Below are 18,917 nucleotides of genomic sequence, written 5' to 3'. Positions count from 1 at the left end.
GAAAATGTTTCCTTTAACCCAATGATACGCTAGTTTACACATTGTTTTGTTTAATATTTGAGGTGCTGATGATTTACTTTTTGCCAACTGCATTTAAAGTTTACTTCTCCTCCAATAGAATGAAACAATGTGTTGTCACAATGTTCTTCCACGTAGGCATACCTGAACTCTCTGCCAGGTAAATGTGGATAGATGGTTCTACTTCCTAACTAGAGGCTCATTAATATACTTTTTGGTGCCTTGACTAGGAATGTCGCCCCTGCCCCCCCACTCCCCCCCCCCCGCAACTCCCAACCCCCCCCCCACCCGTGCTCAAATATTTGAATGCTTGGTCACTAGGGAGTGGAACTACTTGAGAGAGCCATATTGGAGTGAGTGTGGCCTTCTTGGCCTTCTGGGAAGAAGTGTCTCACTAGCGGGTGGGTTCTGGGCTTTCACAAGTCCACCCTAGAGAGAGAGCACGAGCAGTGTCTCTCTCTTCCTGCTGCCTGTGGATTCCAATACAGAGCTCTCAGCTCCTTCTCCAGCGCCACGTCTGCCTGCACACTGTGTGCTTCCCTCCCATGACCACAGTGGACTAACCCTCTGAAATATAAACCAGCCACGACTAAATGCTTCCTCTCATACAGTTGCCATGGTTATGGCGCCTCTTCACGACAGCAGAACACTAAGACTAGAAGGTTGCCTGAGGATTCAGATTCTCGTTTCTTAGGAGAAGCTGGGCTACCTGGCAACTTTGGACTCACATGGAAGCTAGGTAGGCATCCAGGCCCCTTCAAATGAATGTACTGTACTTTCTGCCTGATGAGGTCACACAACTTGGACCTGACTTGAGGACTGTATGTGTGTGAGTTTATGATGCCTGCTCTATATACATAGTGTCCCACGTGTGCCATGCGCAAGTGTAGAGCACTCCTCTGCTTATGTCTCTCCAGCTTCCTAGCAAGGTCTCCCACACTTCTCCCTCCCCCCCCCCTCTCTGAGACATGGCTTCTCTGTGTAGCCTTGGCTGTCCTGAACTCACTTTGTAGACCAGGCTGACCTCCAATGCGCCACCCCCTCCCGGCCCACATTTCTCATTTTTAAGGCTCATTCCAAACACTACATCTTCCACAAGGCCCTCTCTGACTAAGGGTTGCTTAGTCTGCCTGGTTTCTAAACTCCCAGGAGAGCCTATGACTCTGTCCTTCCTGGTTACTACCTCTCCTAAGGTCCTGCGGTGATGGGTGACCAAGGCGGCAGGTATTACCCGCGTGTGTTCGCTTGCCCCATTCTAAACTTCTGTATTGGAAGCTCCATTGTGGTCTCTCAAGCAAAGGCAGGATTGCCCACCCCCACCCCCACCCCCAGGTTTCACCAGCAAACTAAGAGAATGAACACTTCCTCTTCATCTGGTTGAATATTAATCTCATAACATGAAATAACCCTTTCGTTTTTTTGTTGAGTCTTTTTTTCTTTAAATAAAAACAGGTTGGTTTTGTTGTTGTTGTTGTTTGTTTTAACATGGGTGCATACCATAGGTGTGGAGCTGCCGATGGGGGTGTTAGAGCCCCTGGACTTAGAGATAGAGGTGGTTGTGAGCAGCCTGGTGTGAGTGCCAAACCTGGGTCCTCTGAAAGGGAGCAAACATTCCTGTCAGCTGAGCCATCTCTCCAGCCCCGTTAGTCCGTCCTTCTAATGCCAGCAGTACTCACTTTCCTTGAATCCGTTTTGTTCGCTGTTTTTTGTTGTTTTGAGACAGGGCCTCAATATGTAGTTCCGACTCAAAATTCCTTTAGCCTTAGCCTCCTGAACGGTGGGATTTCAGACATATGACACCATGCCTGGAATCTTCTTAGACCTTCTGCAACAACTAGCAAAGTCCACTGAGACTCTGGGCCCTCAAAAGCATTCATCAAATTAGACCAAAAGACATTTAAACGGGCATAAAATTTACAGAATGTAATTTCTATTATGCATATGTTCTCATAATTCAAATGTTTCTTTATGGGGACATAGCTCAGTGTTGTAACCTGCTTTACCTTCTTAAATTCTATAGCTCCCCTGTTGAGACCTACATTAGTTCTTATTGTAACTGTAGCTCCTCTGTTAATACCTACTGTCACCTTTAGCACAGCAGAAGCTGTGTTTTGCCTCCAAGTCTCTGCTTTGATCATAAAGTGAAATTAAGCCTACGAGCCTGAGACCAGCATGGTTCAATACTTGCAGCTTAGAATAAAACAATAGATGCTAAAGGCATGTTCTGCTTGAGTTAAAGACAGATGTATGTTCTGTTATGATTCAAGCCCAATCAGCTTGAAATCCTTTGTCCAGCTACCTAGATACAATGTACTTGATGCTTTGTTTAACTGTTCAAAATGATGTAATGCTGCTCCCCTCACCCCCACCCTTTCACTTTTTACACCTGGCTATTTGGTTGTTACCTGGTTACAGGTTTTTTTGTATAAAAAGCCTGTCTTAAAACAGACCCACATGCCCTGTGACACACTTTTAATCCCAGCACTCAAGAGGAAGAGGCAGGAGGAGCGCTGTGAGCTTGAGGCCAACCCTGTCTACAGAGTGAGTTCCAGGATAGCCAAGGCTATGCAGAGAAATCCTGTCTTGAAGAGAAAAAGAAAGAAGGAAAGAAAGAAAGAGAAAAGAAAAGAAAGAAGGACGGCATGATGGTCTGGCTCTTGAACCCAGATTATATTCCTGACTGGTTAGTTTTTGTTCAGTGTTCAATAAACTTCCATCAATCTGAGTCTGGTATTGTTCAGTGTGTGGCTGTTCCTGAACCCATAACATCAGTAGGTAAAGAACTTACCTAGCACACATGGAGATTTGGGTTCAATCCCCAATGTCATTTTTATTTAAAAAGCAAAATCATCCACTTGAGTAATAAAACATTCAATCAGGTGCCATGGTGCATGCCTGTAATCCGAGCGCTCTGGGAGGAGAAGTGCAGTGAGTTCAAGGCCGGCATGGTCTAAAAAGTGAGTCCAGGAGGACAGCCAAGGCTACACAGTGAAACATTGTTTTGAAAAACCAAAATAAATAAATAAAAGAAAGAAAAAAAAACCCATTTCATTTACAAGACAAAAAATAAAATAAAAATTAAATGCCATGTTAACAAAATACAAGTTATTCCATATATAACAGAAAATATTTATTTGCTATTTACATTTCCATTTGTATGTATATCAATCATATCACATATCAAAAAAAGAATGAAAGAAAGAAAAAGATGGCGAATGTGAGCCATGAAACCCAGGGAAGAAAGCATCGCATGGCTTGAGCCTCATTAGCAGTCGCGGATTTCTCGCTTCTTGCCTCTCCTTGATTTCTTGTGTGTTTCCTGCCGAATCGTGTCATACTCCAGGATGGCCATTCTGGAAAGTCTCTGTAAGAACTGAGAGGGTGCTCCTGTGAAAGGGTCGCTGAAGACAGGACCTGTGCAGGAAAGAAGCAGCTGTTACAACTCAGCTCAGAAGGCATGGACCACATTCATAAGATATGACCGGTGACACAATGTTCCTCTAACGCCCATAAAACACCTTGAACTTTCCAGAAAGGCCAAAGCCTGCTTCTAACACAACTTACAAAATGAAAAGCTTTTGAGTATCTGTATCTGCTGTCAAAAAACAAAATTCTAATCAGACATCCCAAGAAGGAAGTTGGGAATGTCTAATTTTAAAGCTTTGGAGGACAGACTGTCCCTCCAAACATGGGAGAAATACTCAATGGTGCTTAGAAAGAGACTAATTTAAATGTCAGTTTGGGGTGCCAGACGTAGTGGCACACACCTGTAATCCCAGCTCTTGGGAAGCAGAGGCAGGCAGATCTCTGTGAGTTCGAGGCTAGCCTGGTCTACAAAGCGAGTGGAGGACATCCAGGGCTATACAGAGAAACCCTGCCTCGGGGGGGGGGGGGGGGGAAGTCAGTTTGGGGCTCTAAACATTTGCAATACAGATAGATTCTATGGTGAAGTGTGTTCAATACACAGAATTTATTTATTTAGGAAAAAATAGATGATAAGAATAAGGGGCTGGGGCGATGACTCAGCAGTTAGGAGCATTGGCTGTTCTTCCAGTGGTCCTCAGCTGACTCCCAGCAACCACATGCAAGCTCACAACTGTTTCTAACTCCAGTTCCAGGGAATCCAACTTCCCTCTTCTGACCTCTGGCTGTACTACACACACACACACACATACACACACACACACACACACACACACACACACACACACACACACACACGCTGCATAGTACTACAACACAGACACACATGCAAGCACAAGCATCATATGCATAAAACAATATTTTTAAAGAAGAAGCTAAGGATAGAATGGAACATTCAGTGAAGATGGTAAAGAGCCCAGTGCTGGGTCACATTTCAGGCCATGGGGACGGCGTGAAGCGGGGTGGGATGCTTCTCGGAGGAGGGCAGTACTGTGATTGGGTTCCCGGTTCTTGCTTCTGTTGTGGTGTTGAATAATTTAAAGCTCAGAGATGTAAAAATAAGGTAGTCAGTTTCAAGGCTATTAAGTGGCCCAAGAGAGCTATGTGGGAGGCCTGGCCTTGGTCCTGAGATGGCAGAAGCATGTGTGGTGAACCTCAAGCCAGCTAAATTTGCTAACTAAGGCAAGTTTAACAGAAGCATTAACAATCTGGACATGGCTGCCAGGTGTGGTGGCACAGGCCTTTAATCCCAGCACTCAGGAGGCAGAGGCTGGAGGATTGCTGCGAGTTGGAGGCCAGACCAGGCTCCAGGACAGCCAAGGATACACAGAGAAACCCTGTATCAAAAAACAAAAAACAAAAAAAACAAAAACAGAAACAAAAACAATCTGGGCATGGGGCTTGGACGTGTAATGGCAGCTCTCAGGAGGCTAGGGCAGGGGGATGACTGTGAGTTTGAGGCCAATCCTGGCTATGTAGTAAAAACCTTATTCAAAGAAGAAAAAGTGTGGGGAGAAACATGTGAAACAACAAAGTACCTTTTGACTTCTCCTGAAGTGCCACCATGCTGCACGACTCTTTGGTCTTCTTTAACCTAAAGAGCATGGGTGACAAAATGGCATACATCAACTCACAGTCTGTTGACTTCAAAAAACACAACAATAGGCAAACAGCACAGTCTCAGAGACGCTAACTTGGCTTCTTACGATTTTTGGGTTGCTTTGCTTGTTTCTATGCTAGAGACATGCCCCACACTCTTGCGTCCAGAAGGCAAGTGATATGTTCTACCAAAACTCACCTTGTTAAATAATATCACAAAGGGATAAAAATAAATGTACAGAAGAGAAACAACGCCACCATAGCTAACACCATCAGAAGTGGAGATGAACCAACCCAGTGGTAGACTTTCCTAACACGTTTCTCCAGTAGCTAAGCTCTGCGAACGGCTCTGCACAGGCCTTTGTGGAGCGCTTAAGTAGTCAGGACAGAAACAATGCTGAGAGGAGGGACGCTAACATGTCTGGATATGTCAGATGCAGGTGTCAGGACACCATATTTTTGCACCATCAGTTACCATGACTTTAAGGTTTGCTATAATTAACTTGTGTCCCTAAAAGAAAGATCAGCATGACAGATGGTTAGGGGAAATGGATGAGGTGATCCATCATAAGGATTCCAAATCTCAGATAGCTCCTTTAATCTTTCCCTCTATGATAGCATTAGCAGTTACATTCCTGTGTGTTGGGAGATTCACTGAAAATTTCTGGTCCTCATTCAGAAAATTAGAGAAGACATTAAGACATTTATCTGGGTTTTAGGATCAGATATTCACACATAAGGGGAATAAAGAGAAGGCCAAGAACTGTGCACAGAAACAAATAAAGCAGGCTCCTTCCCTGTGGGCCAAGACTGTTCTTTCACAGAACCATGTGACAGATCATTACATGCAGAGGGGAATAAAACACAAGGCAACTTGACATGTCGTCACTGGGATGGCTGCAATGAAGGCGCTTCAGTCAAAGGCGAGGAAAAGAACTGACATATGTGCCCACCAGTTCGTATGCATTGTGTCACTTAGTCCCCACCACTCCACTTTCTACATGAAGAACGCCAGCCAGAACGGAAACAAGTGCACTCAGATGAGCCTTTACCAAGAAGCAATTCACAGCTGCCGCTGTAAAATGTAAGAAGTGATTTCCCAAACAGCCAGATCACCAACAAAAAACAAAAAACAGCCGAAGAGGGCAGAGAATGAAGGTTCTTTGTGAGTCCAGGACAGCCAAGGCCACACAGAGAAACCTCACTATTTCTCTTTTACTATCTCGATCTCTGCCTTTTCATTTTGAGATTATTGTCTCACATACTTCATAGAACCATATAACTGAGGATGACCTTCAACTCTGGCAGGGTGCTCTACCACACCCAATTTATGCAGTGCTGGGCACCACACTCAGGACTTCATGCTTGGTAGGTGAACACTCTACCAACTGTGCTCAATGTTTTACATCTTTGATGCTTGAAAATCTGTCTTCAGCCTGGCTCATGCTTTTAATCCCAGCACTCGGGAGGCAGAGGCAGGCAGATGGCTGTGAATTCAAGGCCAGCCTGGTCTACAAAGCAAGTCTAGGACAGCCAAGGCTACACAGAGAAACCCAGTCTTGGGGGGGAAAAAAAACCAAAAACCAAAAATAGGAATGGTTAGTGCATGAACAACAGTGTGGCTAGCAAGACTACGTAATATAAAGACACACGGGAAGTGTCAAATTCAGAAGTTTTGGAGAAGTTATTGGATTTGGATTTTTTTTGTTGTTGTAGTAGTAGGTTTCTTTATTTTGTCTTGTTGAGACAGGGTCTTATTTGCAACCCTTGCTGGCCTGGAACTCACATCTGCCTTCTTCTGCCTATCAAGTGCTGGGATTAAGGGTGTGTACCAAAAACCGGGCGCCATGGTGCGTGCCTGTAATTCCAGCACTCAGGAAGGCAAAGGTAAATGGATCTCTAAGTTCGAGGCCAGCCTGGACTGCAAAGCAAGTGCAGGGCAGTCAAGGCTACACAGAGAAACCCTGTCTCGAAAAATAAACAAACAAACCAAAAGGTGCATACCACAATGGCTGGACAATATTAAGCTTTAAATAGCTAGAGAGATGGTCAACAATTAAGAGCAAATAGTGTTCTTCCCCCAATTTACATCAGTGGTTTCAACCTTGGGCACCTGAACTTGCCAGCACTTGAGGGAGATTGTTTTGTGTTCCCCTCTTTTAGGGGAAAGGGCTTCCTTATATAACCTAGGCCAGGCCTAGAAATCCTCCTACCTTGGGCTTCTTCGTGCTGAAATTACAGATAAGCAGATACAGTTAGGATCTTCCCCCCAGTACTGGAGATGGAACTTGGGGCCTAGCCTGCTCCTTGAGCATTGAGCCACTGAGCTACGTGCCCAGCTCTTGACATGGGCCTTTCGTGGCAATTTACAGAGGTGGGTGACTGGCTTGAAACTCCTTCCTAACACTGCAAGGCTTTACTAGGCCCCAGCCTCGTCTGCAGTCTTCCAAAACCTGCAGGCTGAGGAGTGAAACATCTTTACAGATAATCACTCCTGTGCTCTTAGGCATTGGAAGTAGGCTTAGACAATCAATATACTTAAAAGGGGACCCTTTAATGCTTTCTGACAACGCCCCTATAGAAGAGAGATAAGTGCCTATTTGTCAACTTAGGGCTAACTTACATGAGGACAAACTAAAACTAAAAATCCAATCCTATATTGAAAAACTTCAATAATCAAGAATCAGCCCAGAAATTGGCCCAGAAAACCCTCTACTTTCAGCATCTTTCCCTGCAAACAACCGTTCAACAAAAGAGCCGGACACAAAGCACTTACCTGAGGGGAGGGATCCCAGTCTCAGAGCTCAGCAGGCGTTTATGAACCTCTAGTGGAGTTGAACTCAAGCTCTTTTGCAATTCTGGCAAATATGGCATTTTGAGACATCCTTTGGGTTCTTCTAGACCAAACGCTATGGTGGGTTGTGATTAAAAAAAAAAAAGTAAGCATCTTGGTTAAATGTATACTTTTTCTACCACATGTTCAAATGCATAGGACAGCAAAGCAAATCAACCACTAAGGAAATGAATGGAGCTACTGTCACCTTCTCTCCTAGGACCATGACTGCCAAATGCAGCCAGACCGACCCCAGGGAGGAATAGATTTGGAGAGGGAATATGAATTGAACAGGGAGACTGGGGCATGTTGGCTCAGGCAGGAGAACCATAAATTCAAAGGCAGCCTAGGCTATATGTGAGTTCAAAGCTAGCCTGGGCTATACTCGAATTCAAGGCTAATTTGGGCAATTTAGTGATACTGGGTCTGAAAATAAGAAACACAAAAGGGATTGGAAAGCAGCTCAGTTGCAGAGGGTTCTCCTGGTGTATTTGAGGCCCTAGGTGCCATGTCTAAAACCCCACCTTCCCCCACTCCCAACCCACACCTCCCCCCACTCCCAACCCACACCTCCCCCACTCCCAACCCCCACCTTCCCCCACTCCCAACCCCCACCTTCCCCCACTCCCAACCCACACCTTCCCCCACTCCCAACCCACACCTTCCCCCACTCCCAACCCTCACCTTCCCCCACTCCCAACCCACACCTTCCCCCACTCCCAACCCCCACCTTCCCCCACTCCCAACCCACACCTTCCCCCACTCCCAACCCTCACCTTCCCCCACTCCCAACCCCCACCTTCCCCCACTCCCAACCCCCACCTTCCCCCACTCCCAACCCACACCTTCCCCCCACTCCCAACCCACACCTCCCCCACTCCCAACCCACACCTTCCCCCACTCCCAACCCTCACCTTCCCCCACTCCCAACCCCCACCTTCCCCCACTCCCAACCCACACCTTCCCCCAACTCCCAACCCACACCTTCCCCCCACTCCCAACCCACACCTCCCCCACTCCCAACCCCCACCTTCCCCCACTCCCAACCCCCACCTTCCCCCACTCCCAACCCACACCTTCCCCCACTCCCAACCCCCACCTTCCCCCACTCCCAACCCACACCTCCCCCACTCCCAACCCACACCTCCCCCACTCCCAACCCACACCTCCCCCACACCCAACCTGCACCAGAACAAAAACAAGAGCAGAAGCAGCTGAAGGGGAAGGCTCATCTTGGCCAGTCTTCAGCTGCTCTGCTGGCTTCTTTGTTTTATTTAATTCAACTTCCCAGAATATTAGCACCGTCAAACTTCTGCATTGCCTGCTACTTGATTCACAAAGTAGAAATTACTGGATCCTCTGAAACACTACTCTTGACCCTGATTTGAATTTTCTCTTCACAAAGTTCATACTGAGTCTGTAAACACCAACATGAAGTATCCAGATCACTTCTATTAATTTCACGTATTGTCAATTCTTTTTGTTTGGGTTTAGGGTTTGGTTTGGTCGGTTGTGGTCTGTCGGTTGCAGTTTTAATTGAGACAAGGCCTCTCTATGTAGCTCAAGCTGAATTTGAACTTCCAACAATTTTCCTGCCTCCCAAGAGCTGAATCACAGTGTGTGTGTGTGTGTGTGTGTGTGTGTGTGTGTGTGTGTGTGTGTGTGTGTGTTTGCGTACACATATGTAGGCCCAAGATTTACTTTGGGTGCTTTCATCAATCCCTTTCACCTTGCATATTATGGGAGACCCCAGAGTTGTCAAGTTAAGCTAGTTTGGCTAGCCAGCTTCTTCTGGAAATTCCCTTTCCTTCCCCTGTGTGATGGATTAAGGAGGCCTGCCGGACCTACTGACATTGGATATCTCTGGGCACCTGAACTTGTCTACTTAGTAAGTGTTTTACTGGCTGAGTCCTTTCCTCAGCACCAAGTTAAGAAATCAAAGCAGAGGCTGGAGAGATGGCCCAGAGGTCTAGAGCACTGGCTGCTCTGCCAGAGGACTAGGGTTCGTTTCCCAGCGCCCATGTGGCAGCTCACAACTGTCTGTAAATGCACTTCCAGTGGATTATGCACCTTTTTCTGGCCTCCATAGGTACCACGTACCACCTGGTATACATATGTACATGCAAGCAAACATACACACACACATATATATATGTATGTATATATATAATATATATATATAATAACAATAATAAACACATATTTTTATTTAGTTGGTTGGTTGTTGTTTTGTTGTTGATTTTTGAGACAGGGTTTCTCTGTGTGGCCCTGCTGTGCTGGACTCACTTTGTAGACCAGGCTGACCTCAAACTCACAGCAATCTGCCTGCCTTTGCCTTCTGAGTGCTGGGATTAAAGGTGTGTGCCACCACGCCCAGCTAATAAACACATCTTAAAAAACAATTTTTAAAAAGGCATTAAGTAGAAGGTAAAAAGAGGGGGCTAAAAGCTTAAAAGATCATAGTGGCACAAGCCTGCAATCCAGCACTTGGGAGGTAGAGGCAGGAAGATGAGGAAATAAAGGGCTAGCCTAGACTACATGATGAGTTCAAGGTTGTTAGCCTGAGGTATGTACAATCCTGTCAGGAAAGAAAAAAAAAAAAAGGAGGAAAAAAACGCAATTGTTTAAACTTTGTAGCTGAACATTGCAATGCATGCTCATTATACCGGTACTCAAGAGGCAGAAGTGAGAGGATGCCACAGGTTCAAGGTGAGCCCAGGCTACATGGCAAGTCCCAGGCCAGCCAGGACCACAGAGTGAGACTGTATCAAAACAATTTAAAATGTAAGTAACAAATAAAATAATCTTAAAGTATAAGTAAATAAATAACATGTGTTTCCATTGCTTACAGAATATTAATCTGTTTGTTTTTTGAGACAGGGTTTCTCTGTGTAGCCCTGGCTGTCCTGGACTCATTTTGTAGACCAGGCTAGCCTCGAACTTACAGAGATCAGCCTGCCTCTGCCTCTCAAGTGCTGGGAATAAAGGCATGCACCACCACACCCAGCTAACAGAATATTACTCTTAATTTGCTCTCATTTTCCCTTTCTATAAATGTAATATACTATCCCAATGTAAATGTTGTTGGCATTCTGCTTCAGTCGGCCTGTGATGTCATTGTTTACCTGCTATGGGGGCGTGGCCCTGCCCAGGGCCATATAAAAGGACAAACCCTCCATTTGGTCTCTCTTTCTCTCTCTACCTCTAGCCCCTCTCCTCTCCTCTCTTCTTCTCACTCTTTCTGTCTCTGTCTGTCTGACTCTCTCTCTCTCTCTCTCTGGGGTACCCCTCCCCCCTTTCCTTCTCTCCCCATGCTCATTTAATAAACTCCTCTATAACATAATAGCTGGCATCTGGTACCTTATTATCTTATTACCTTATTATCTTACTGCCTTTTTATTAATTATAAAAAATGTTAAAGGAGTTGTAAAATGTCTTTTGACTACTGAAGGGGAAAACATATATATATATATATATATATTTTTTTTTTTTTTTTTTTTTTTTTTTTTTTTAAATTCCAGGCACCCCTTCTATGCTTCTCCAAGAGAATAAGAACTGAAATGAAGTTACCTTTCCTCATCTTCTGTGTTTCCAAAAGCGCTTTCCTCCAGCTGCTCTCAAACAGAAAGCAGTTGTCTAAGGAGCTTCCGGAGACTTTGGAAGTCTCAAATGGGATCTCGGGAGACAGCATTGACATTTTCTCTTCTTTCAATTGTCCAGATGAGAAGGAGACACTGCTCCAGGACAGAGAAGGTAAGAACATAGGGATTTCATATAAAAGATATTTCATGTAATATCTTTCACATATCACCATGAAGACTAAACAATAACATGCATTTACTATACAATGGAAATATGTATTATTGGGTTTTATTTTGTTTATTGAAAATCTCACTATATAGCTCTTGACGATCCTGGAACTCACTATGTGGACCAGGCTGACCTCCAACTCAGAGATATGGCTGCCTCTGCCTTAAAGCACTAGCATTAAAGGCATATGCCATCATCCCCAGTATATTCTTGAAATTCTAAAGCTAGGGAGTGTTAAAAATGAAGTTTGTTATGTTTTAAGCATTTTAATTGGCCTTTTTCTTTGATTAGCGTTTTGAGATAGGGTCTCAAGTCACCTAGGCTAAACTGAACTCTCCAAGGACTTCCAATCCTCCTTCCTCCACCTCCCCAGAGCTGGAATAACAGAAAGGTACCACCACTCCAAGCACTTTGATATCCTTGAAGAGAATTTAAGTGCTTTTGAAGTCATAGGATTTATGAATAAAGATTTGAAGACCAAGCAAGACCAATCTGTAGGTAACAACAATCATGAAAATGACCTCAAAATGAAATACACAGTAACTGATAATTTCCAAATTCTTAAAAACATGTGTAGTTATATAGGCATGGTGGTACACACCTTTAGTCCCAGCACTCAGGAGAGAAAGACAAGCTGATCTCTAAGAGTCAAAGCCAGCCTGTTCTATATAACGAGTTCCTGAACAGCTAGAGGGAGAAAAAAAAAAAAAAAGACTCTTAGAATCACAATCCAGACTCCATTCTAAGAACTTCCTTTTCATCTATGGAAGTGGGGATGACTGGGTAACATTCAACTTCGAGCCAGCCTCCACCTCCCTTCCAACAGGCTCAGGTCAGTAGAGGCAGAGACAACTGTTGGGGGTTGGTCTTGTGCACTAGGTATTCAGACGCTGATTTCTGTGTCTTGAGATCAGGTTTCAGTCAGGACACGGGTATTGTCATCTCTATGAAGAATCTCCCCCGTATCAAAGTTGCGTAAAGAATGCTTCCCAATTATCTCTGATTGGTTAATAAAAAGCTGAACAGCCAATGACTGGGCAGAGGAGACAGGAGGCAGGACTTCTGTTCCCAGTCAGGGAGTCTGAGGTAGGGACTAGAGGAAGAGGAGAGGAAGAAAAAGAGAGAAGAGGGTGTCGCATGAGGAGTTCACTATGAGGACAGAGAGATACAACAGAAGGCCAAGGCAAGACTAGATGACAAGTAAAAGCGCATATGGCTGGGAATTAGCCAGTATAGTATAGATGGGTTGGAATAGATGGAGATCTGCCCAGTTCTAGTACTTACAGCTTGTAATAAATCTAATAGGTTTCTGTGTCAATTATTTGGGAGCTCGGGTGGTTAGTAGAAAAAGCCCCAACTATCCTCACAACTGTAAAGTGATTGTGGCAGAGCCTTGATTCTCCTAAAAACTGTAAGAAAGCCACTTGTTAATAAATATTCCTGCCTTGGAATTGTTACAATGTGAGCCATCAACCTTTCTACATATTAACTAACATACTGGGATCTGTATGTCACCATAGGTGGCAAATTGCTAAAAACAAGCGATTTTTCTTTCCTTTTCTTTCTTTTATACAAGGTCTGTCCTTATTATGTAACCCAGGATCTCACAAACTCACAAACCTCCAACTCAGCTTCCCACATACTGGGGCCACAGGGTGGCCGCTCACCAGAACAAGCCCAGCAACGCATAGAGTTCAAAGAGACTGATGAGGAGCCACCTCACATAAAACCAGCCTGAGTGGACACACACCATCCCGGGGCCAAGCAGTAGAAACCAAGGGCAGCTGATAAAAAGTTAACAGCTCTCTATGTACAGATGAGAACCAGGGTGAGAGTCTTTACTGAAGTTGGCAAAGGAGATATGAAAAGGAAGACAGCCAGAATGTGCTTTGAGATGTATGCTGGGTATGAGGACAAGCAAAGGCTGAGGATGCCTGGCTAGAGAGACAAGCCAGAGCATCATGGAGGCAAGGAAGAAAGACCTTAACACGTAATGCTTAAACTACCAGCGGAAAGATTGCCAGCCAATGGCTGGGCAGGGCTTCGAACCCTACAAAGACACAGTACTAGAGTAAAGCGGGCCTGGGCTTTAGTCTTGACGGTGTACTCTGATAGTTACATAATCACAGGCGCACGGCTCTGACTCTCGTAAGTGGACAAAGATTGAATTTTTAAAACATTTTAAGTGCCCAGCCGTGGTAGCGTGTACCAAGAACTCTGTGAGCAGAAGCTATGATTTAGGTTATTTAAAAATAATAAACAGGTTTCCTTCACCATAGCCTGCTAATGAAAAAGTGAAGAAAAAAGAAAAGAAAAGAAAAGAAAAAGCAAATCAAACCCTGCATGATGGTGTACTTATAATTGGGAGGTAACGGGGAGAGGGTCAGTTTAAGCTACACAGTGAGTACAAGGCTAGCCCAGACTATATGAGATTGTCTCACACCCTTGCCCTTAAAAGAAAATGCAAATCAATACAAAAATTTTAAAAGCAAATTTTCTGCTAAAAAAATGTTAATGTACATGCACTTGACCCAGTAGTTGTGTTTATTCCCCCCCCCATGGAGGGGGTGGGGTCACAAATGCCACAGCACACATGTAGAGGTTGGAGGACAACCCTGTGGGGTTGGCTCTCTGCATCCTCTGGGAGTTCTGAAATTAAAGCCAAGCCACTGAGGTTGTGCTGCAAAAAGAGCCTGCACTTGCTGAGCCATTTCCCAGTCCCTACGCTGGCCCCAGCAGCTCAATTTAAAGGGATTTATTCTATAGAAACGTTTCTTTCCTTTTCTTTTCTTTCTTTGTTTTTGTTGTTGTTGTTCTTGTTTGTTAGGTTTTGTTTTTGCTTTTTGGGTTTTCAAGACAGGGTTTCTAGTGTAGCAGCTCTGGCTGTCCTGGAACTCCCTCTGTAGTCCAGGCTGGCCTCGAACTCACGAAGATCCACCTGCCTCTGCCTCCCAAGTGTTGGGATTAAAGGCCTGGCAGCCGGCTCAGAACTGTTTCTTTGTGTAACAATGTTCATTGTTGTCTGGTTTATAAAGGAGGAAACCTGGACCCAATGTTAACTAGGAATATGTATGTTACCATCAGTGGCCAAAAATTCAAGGTAAAAGTGATGGAAAACACTGGATGTAGCTGGGCGTGGTGGCACACACCTTTAATCCCAACACTTGGGTGGTAGAAGCAGGCTAATCTCTGTGGGTACCAGGCCAGCCTGGTCTACAGAGTACAGGACAGCTAAGACAGAGAAACACTGTCTCGAAAAAAACAAAACCAACCAAACAAACAAAAACAGTGGATGTACTAAAAAATAAAGAAAGTAGTAGAAAATAGACCTATGTCTCCGCTGAGTCAATGAAGTGCACCAATACGTAATTTCAAAAACACAGAGAACTTTTTAAAAAGGTAACAACAGAAATTTAATGAAACAGTCTAACATTTAATGAACAGGGATTACATATACACACTCCCAGACAGACAATCCAAGACCCGAGGGCTCTTGTGCTTCAAGGACAATAGCCTAAGACTGTTTGCCAAGCTGTTTGCATTTGTCCCTATGGTTTCCCTGACGTTGACGACTCTAAAAAGGCTAGATGTTTGGTATGCACGACCAGTACATACATAAAACCATCTACCTGACCAGCACAATTATTTCCTAGTATTTTTTAGATTCTAGTGAAAATAAAAGAATACATCCACAAATATGTTACAAAACAGAACTGGCAACGTATTGGAGTTCTGATCCATCTAGTTGAGCCTATGCGGGATGAAGGACAGACACATGGTAGTCAAAGAAAGCAAACACACCTCTGCTCCCAGCCTTAGGTTTAAGCTCTGGGAGAGGTGGAGGGTGACCCTTTAAGAGTGTGTCCAGTAAACGCAGGGATGCTTTGCTTGTACAGAACCTAATAGGTGTGGTAAGAATATTTAGGGTTTCAGTCTCATTTCCTGTCATTTGACCCTACAAATGGCTCAGGCCTGGTCAGGTCCTCAAGTCCAAGCCATCCTTCCTGCCTAAGTGCCTCGAGGGCAGCTTTGGAGTGTCCCTCGAGGCTCTCTAGACATCAGTTCCCTCTTCATGAAGGGAGCCTGCCTGCCTCCAGCCTGGACCCTGTGATCCCCGCACTCACCGTGCCCGCAGCTGCACAGAGGAGGTGGGTTTCTTCAGGTGCCGGACCCAAGGCACCAAGGAGGGCGGCTTGGCCAGCGAGGGCAACGGGCAGCGTCGGAGCCAGTGGCGGCCAGTTGCGGACGCGAGGCCTCGGCCGGGGCCCGCCTTGTCGCGGGGTTGTCCACCGCGGCGGGGCGGAGCGGCAGGCAGCCTGCTCGCACTGGCACCACTCTCTGGGCGAGCATGCTTGGCGGCCGGCAGCCCGGCGACGCCCCGCAGCGCGGCGGCTGCAGCTCAGCACCGCCCGGTCCAGCCGGGACCAGCGAGAGCTTGCAGCTGCGGGGCCCCGCCTGCCCGGTGCGCCGTTGGTTGCTAGGCGCCCGTAGCTTGGGACCGCCTAACTGAGCTCCTCCGGTATAGCTGCGAAAGGATAGGGTGTCAGGGTAGGTCTAGAGTGGATGCTGGCATGGGTAAGAAAGCGGGGAAGGGACCTCTCTAGGCATCAGGGTACCAAGCCAGACTGGATGCCGGATGGTTAGGAAACCGCTTACAGTGTTGCCGCCTGTGGGTCACTGCTGAGAGGAGAGCTATGCAGAATCAAGCCTGGTTGACCACGGTCCTGATGCTGTTCCAAAAGTAAAGAGAGAGTGAGCAGTTGGACAAGGAGGGCAGTTTGGCTTCCTAGGCCACTGGCACATCAGCTAGTATTAGTCTCATTTTTCGGATTCAATGTATCTAGACCTTTTCCAGTATTTTGTGGAAAGTATGTCTTCTCCCTACCTTGGATGTCTAGGACCTGCACCTACTCAGTAAGAGTTCAACAGTGCCTTACACTGCTCAGTACACAACACCAGTCCTGAGGTCCTCTGGTTTAGAAAGCCAATTCAGATTAGATCCAGATTGTAATATAAGGGTAGAGAAAGCTAACCCCTCATCTAAAACTAGGGACAGTGGAGCTGGGGGTCTAGACCTTCTATTTTTTCTTTCTTTTCTTTTTTCTTTTTTCTTTTGTTTTTTTGTTTGTTTGTTTTTGAAACAGGGTTTCTCTTGGCTGTCCTGGACTCACTTTGTAGACCAGGCTGGCCTCGCATTCATAGCGATCGGCCTGCCTCTGCCTCCCAAGTGCTGGTATTAAAGACGTGCGCCACCACACCTGGCCATAAACCTTCTGGTGGAATGTTTTCTTAGCATGCTTCAGGCCCTGGGTTTGATGCTTAGCATCACATGGAAGAGGGCATGGTGACATTTCCCCTGTAATCCCAAACCATGGACATGGTAGAGACAGGAGGATCAGTTCAAGGTCGTCACAGTGAATTCAAGGCCAGGCTAGGATACATGACATCCAGCCTCCAATAAAAACATGCATATATGTACAGTTTATGTAAGTAAAATCATTCATGGCAATAAAAATAAGTAAAATGAGGCACAGGATTGGGCAGCATATTAACTGGCAGGCTTTAAGACGAGGGTGGAAATTAAGAGAAAATAATGCCTGGAGTCTATCTCAACAGCAATTTGAGGGGCTTCCCCTTGTCTGAGAAGGAGGGGGTGCATGCGATTGGGACTGTGAAAAGAGGAGGAAGAGGCCTGGGGTCAGGCTGTAAAGTGATTAAATAAATACATAAATGAAAAAAAAAAGAATTATAAATTCAGTTCTGGGGGTGCCAAGTGGAGACTGGCATAGGAGAGAGTGTATGGATTAAGCATGGGCAGCATCCAAGCATTTATGAGTGGAAGGTCTTCTCGGATGACCCTCTTGGCTCCTGCATCCTACACACTCCACCTTCCCCCAAACTGCTCTTCGGCTGGCGGTCTAGGACTCTACCTTACATGCCTCACGCTCTTGTTTTCTTTTTCTCTTTAGAGTTCTACTGCCCCAAGATCCGAGATCACGGTGAAGGCAGGCTCAGTGCCTGGTGACGGTACAGTACTTTCAAGAAGACCCTTGAGCCTTACCCCCCAGAAAGGCAAAGGTCCCATGGAGAAAGTCAAAAAGAGGCCTACCCTATTGCCCAGCCAATTTATAAGTCTGGTCCCATCCGTGAGGGTGAAGCTCTCGAGGCAATCACAACCGATCTTGTTGGGCCTTTCTTAATATTGAGCGTTGACTTTCAACGTGAGCACAAGCATTTGAATCATTAAAAACAAAAAGGATCCAATTCTAGAAAATGTACCCCATACTACTTGCCAAACGGTGTAATGAAGTCCAGGGAGGCCACTTTGTTTTATTCTCTTTCCTTAAAGCCTTTTGTTGTTGCTGGTGGTGGTGGTGGTGATGGTTTTGTTGTTTGTTCTTGCCATTTTGAGACTGGGTTTCACTGTATGGCCCTGGATGTCCTTAGAACTCTGTAGACCAGGCTTGGACTGGAGCTCACTGAGATCCGCCTGTCTCTGCCTCCCTAGTGCTGGGATTAAAGGTGTGTGCCACTTCCACCTGTTGCTGTACCTTCCATTATCTATTTTAATTATCCCTCTACCTTCCTCCCACCAAGCCTCTCAATACTAGATCGGAGAGAAGGAAGGTTAGCGGGGAGAAGGGGTGGAGTTCTCCTTAGCTACTTCCATCCAGTTAGGGTTGTTGGGTTCTTTGGGGAAATACCAATCTCAGCCGTCAGGATATCTAGCAGTCCAGCAAATCAGCAACAGCAAACTCAGCAGCATTACAAACAGGCAGCCTTCTTCCTCCTCTGACCTTCTCCTCCAAGCATTTTCTCTCTCTCTCTCTCTCTCTCTCTCTCTCTCTCTCTCTCTCTCTCTCTCTCTCTCTCTCTCTCTGCTCTGATATTTCTACCCTCTCCAAGTCTTCAGAATTAAATTATCTGCAGCTAGCAAAGACCACACCCCTCTTTAAGCTACACAAGGCAATTATCAGCTATGGACAAATTAAAAGCAGCCCCATATCCCACACTTGGGACTAAAAGAAAAACATAACATAACTGGGGTTTTAAAGAAACCAAAACTTGCAATACATGTCCCCCTTTTTGTCTTTAAAAATGGCTTTTTCTCTAACATTAATAAATAAGATAATAAAAATAATTACGAGAATTATCAGATAAGAATCATTTCAATGCACAGTTCATTTGTATTTGGCACCCTTGGAAAAAGTATTCCACTATTTATACTATCTTG

General features: G+C 45.4%; 1 protein-coding gene across 2 annotated transcripts; it reads right to left on the bottom strand.

Annotated features, from left to right (window-relative positions):
• Window positions 1–2,822: 2,822 nt before the first annotated feature.
• LOC311602983 (uncharacterized protein C8orf89) lies at window positions 2,823–16,019 on the bottom strand. 2 transcript variants are annotated; one of them, XM_084791727.1, is made up of 6 exons: window positions 15,808–15,944; window positions 12,285–12,370; window positions 11,444–11,607; window positions 7,817–7,949; window positions 4,980–5,035; window positions 2,823–3,432 (listed from the first exon to the last, which is right to left on the bottom strand). In XM_084791727.1, the coding sequence occupies exons 3-6, from the start codon at window positions 11,568–11,570 to the stop codon at window positions 3,284–3,286; spliced, it is 465 nt and encodes a 154-aa protein (XP_084647853.1). In that variant the 5' UTR covers window positions 11,571–11,607; window positions 12,285–12,370; window positions 15,808–15,944; the 3' UTR covers window positions 2,823–3,283. The 2 variants fall into 2 exon arrangements, with proteins under 2 accessions (XP_084647853.1, XP_084647854.1); XM_084791728.1 differs by lacking the exon at window positions 12,285–12,370 and having other exon boundaries at window positions 15,808–16,019.
• Between the last annotated feature and the right edge of the window lie 2,898 nt (window positions 16,020–18,917).

Source organism: Acomys minous, assembly GCF_964271855.1.
Source record: "Acomys minous genome assembly, chromosome: 1".
Taxonomy (NCBI): domain Eukaryota; kingdom Metazoa; phylum Chordata; class Mammalia; order Rodentia; family Muridae; genus Acomys; species Acomys minous.
The sequence above is the reverse complement of the archived record's forward strand: the minus strand, read 5'-3'. Positions and strand labels throughout refer to the sequence as shown.

What these genes read in the sequence shown, in the direction of transcription:
- LOC311602983 (XM_084791728.1), bottom strand. Translation starts at nt 11,570, where the DNA reads ATGTCAATGCTGTCTCCCGAGATCCCATTTGAGACTTCCAAAGTCTCC. An exon ending in AACACAGAAGATGAGGAAAG is followed by an intron (nt 7,950 to 11,443) that starts GTAACTTCATTT and finishes AACCCACCATAG; the next exon opens with CGTTTGGTCTAGAAGAACCC. An exon ending in ACTGGGATCCCTCCCCTCAG is followed by an intron (nt 5,036 to 7,816) that starts GTAAGTGCTTTG and finishes CATGCTCTTTAG; the next exon opens with GTTAAAGAAGACCAAAGAGT.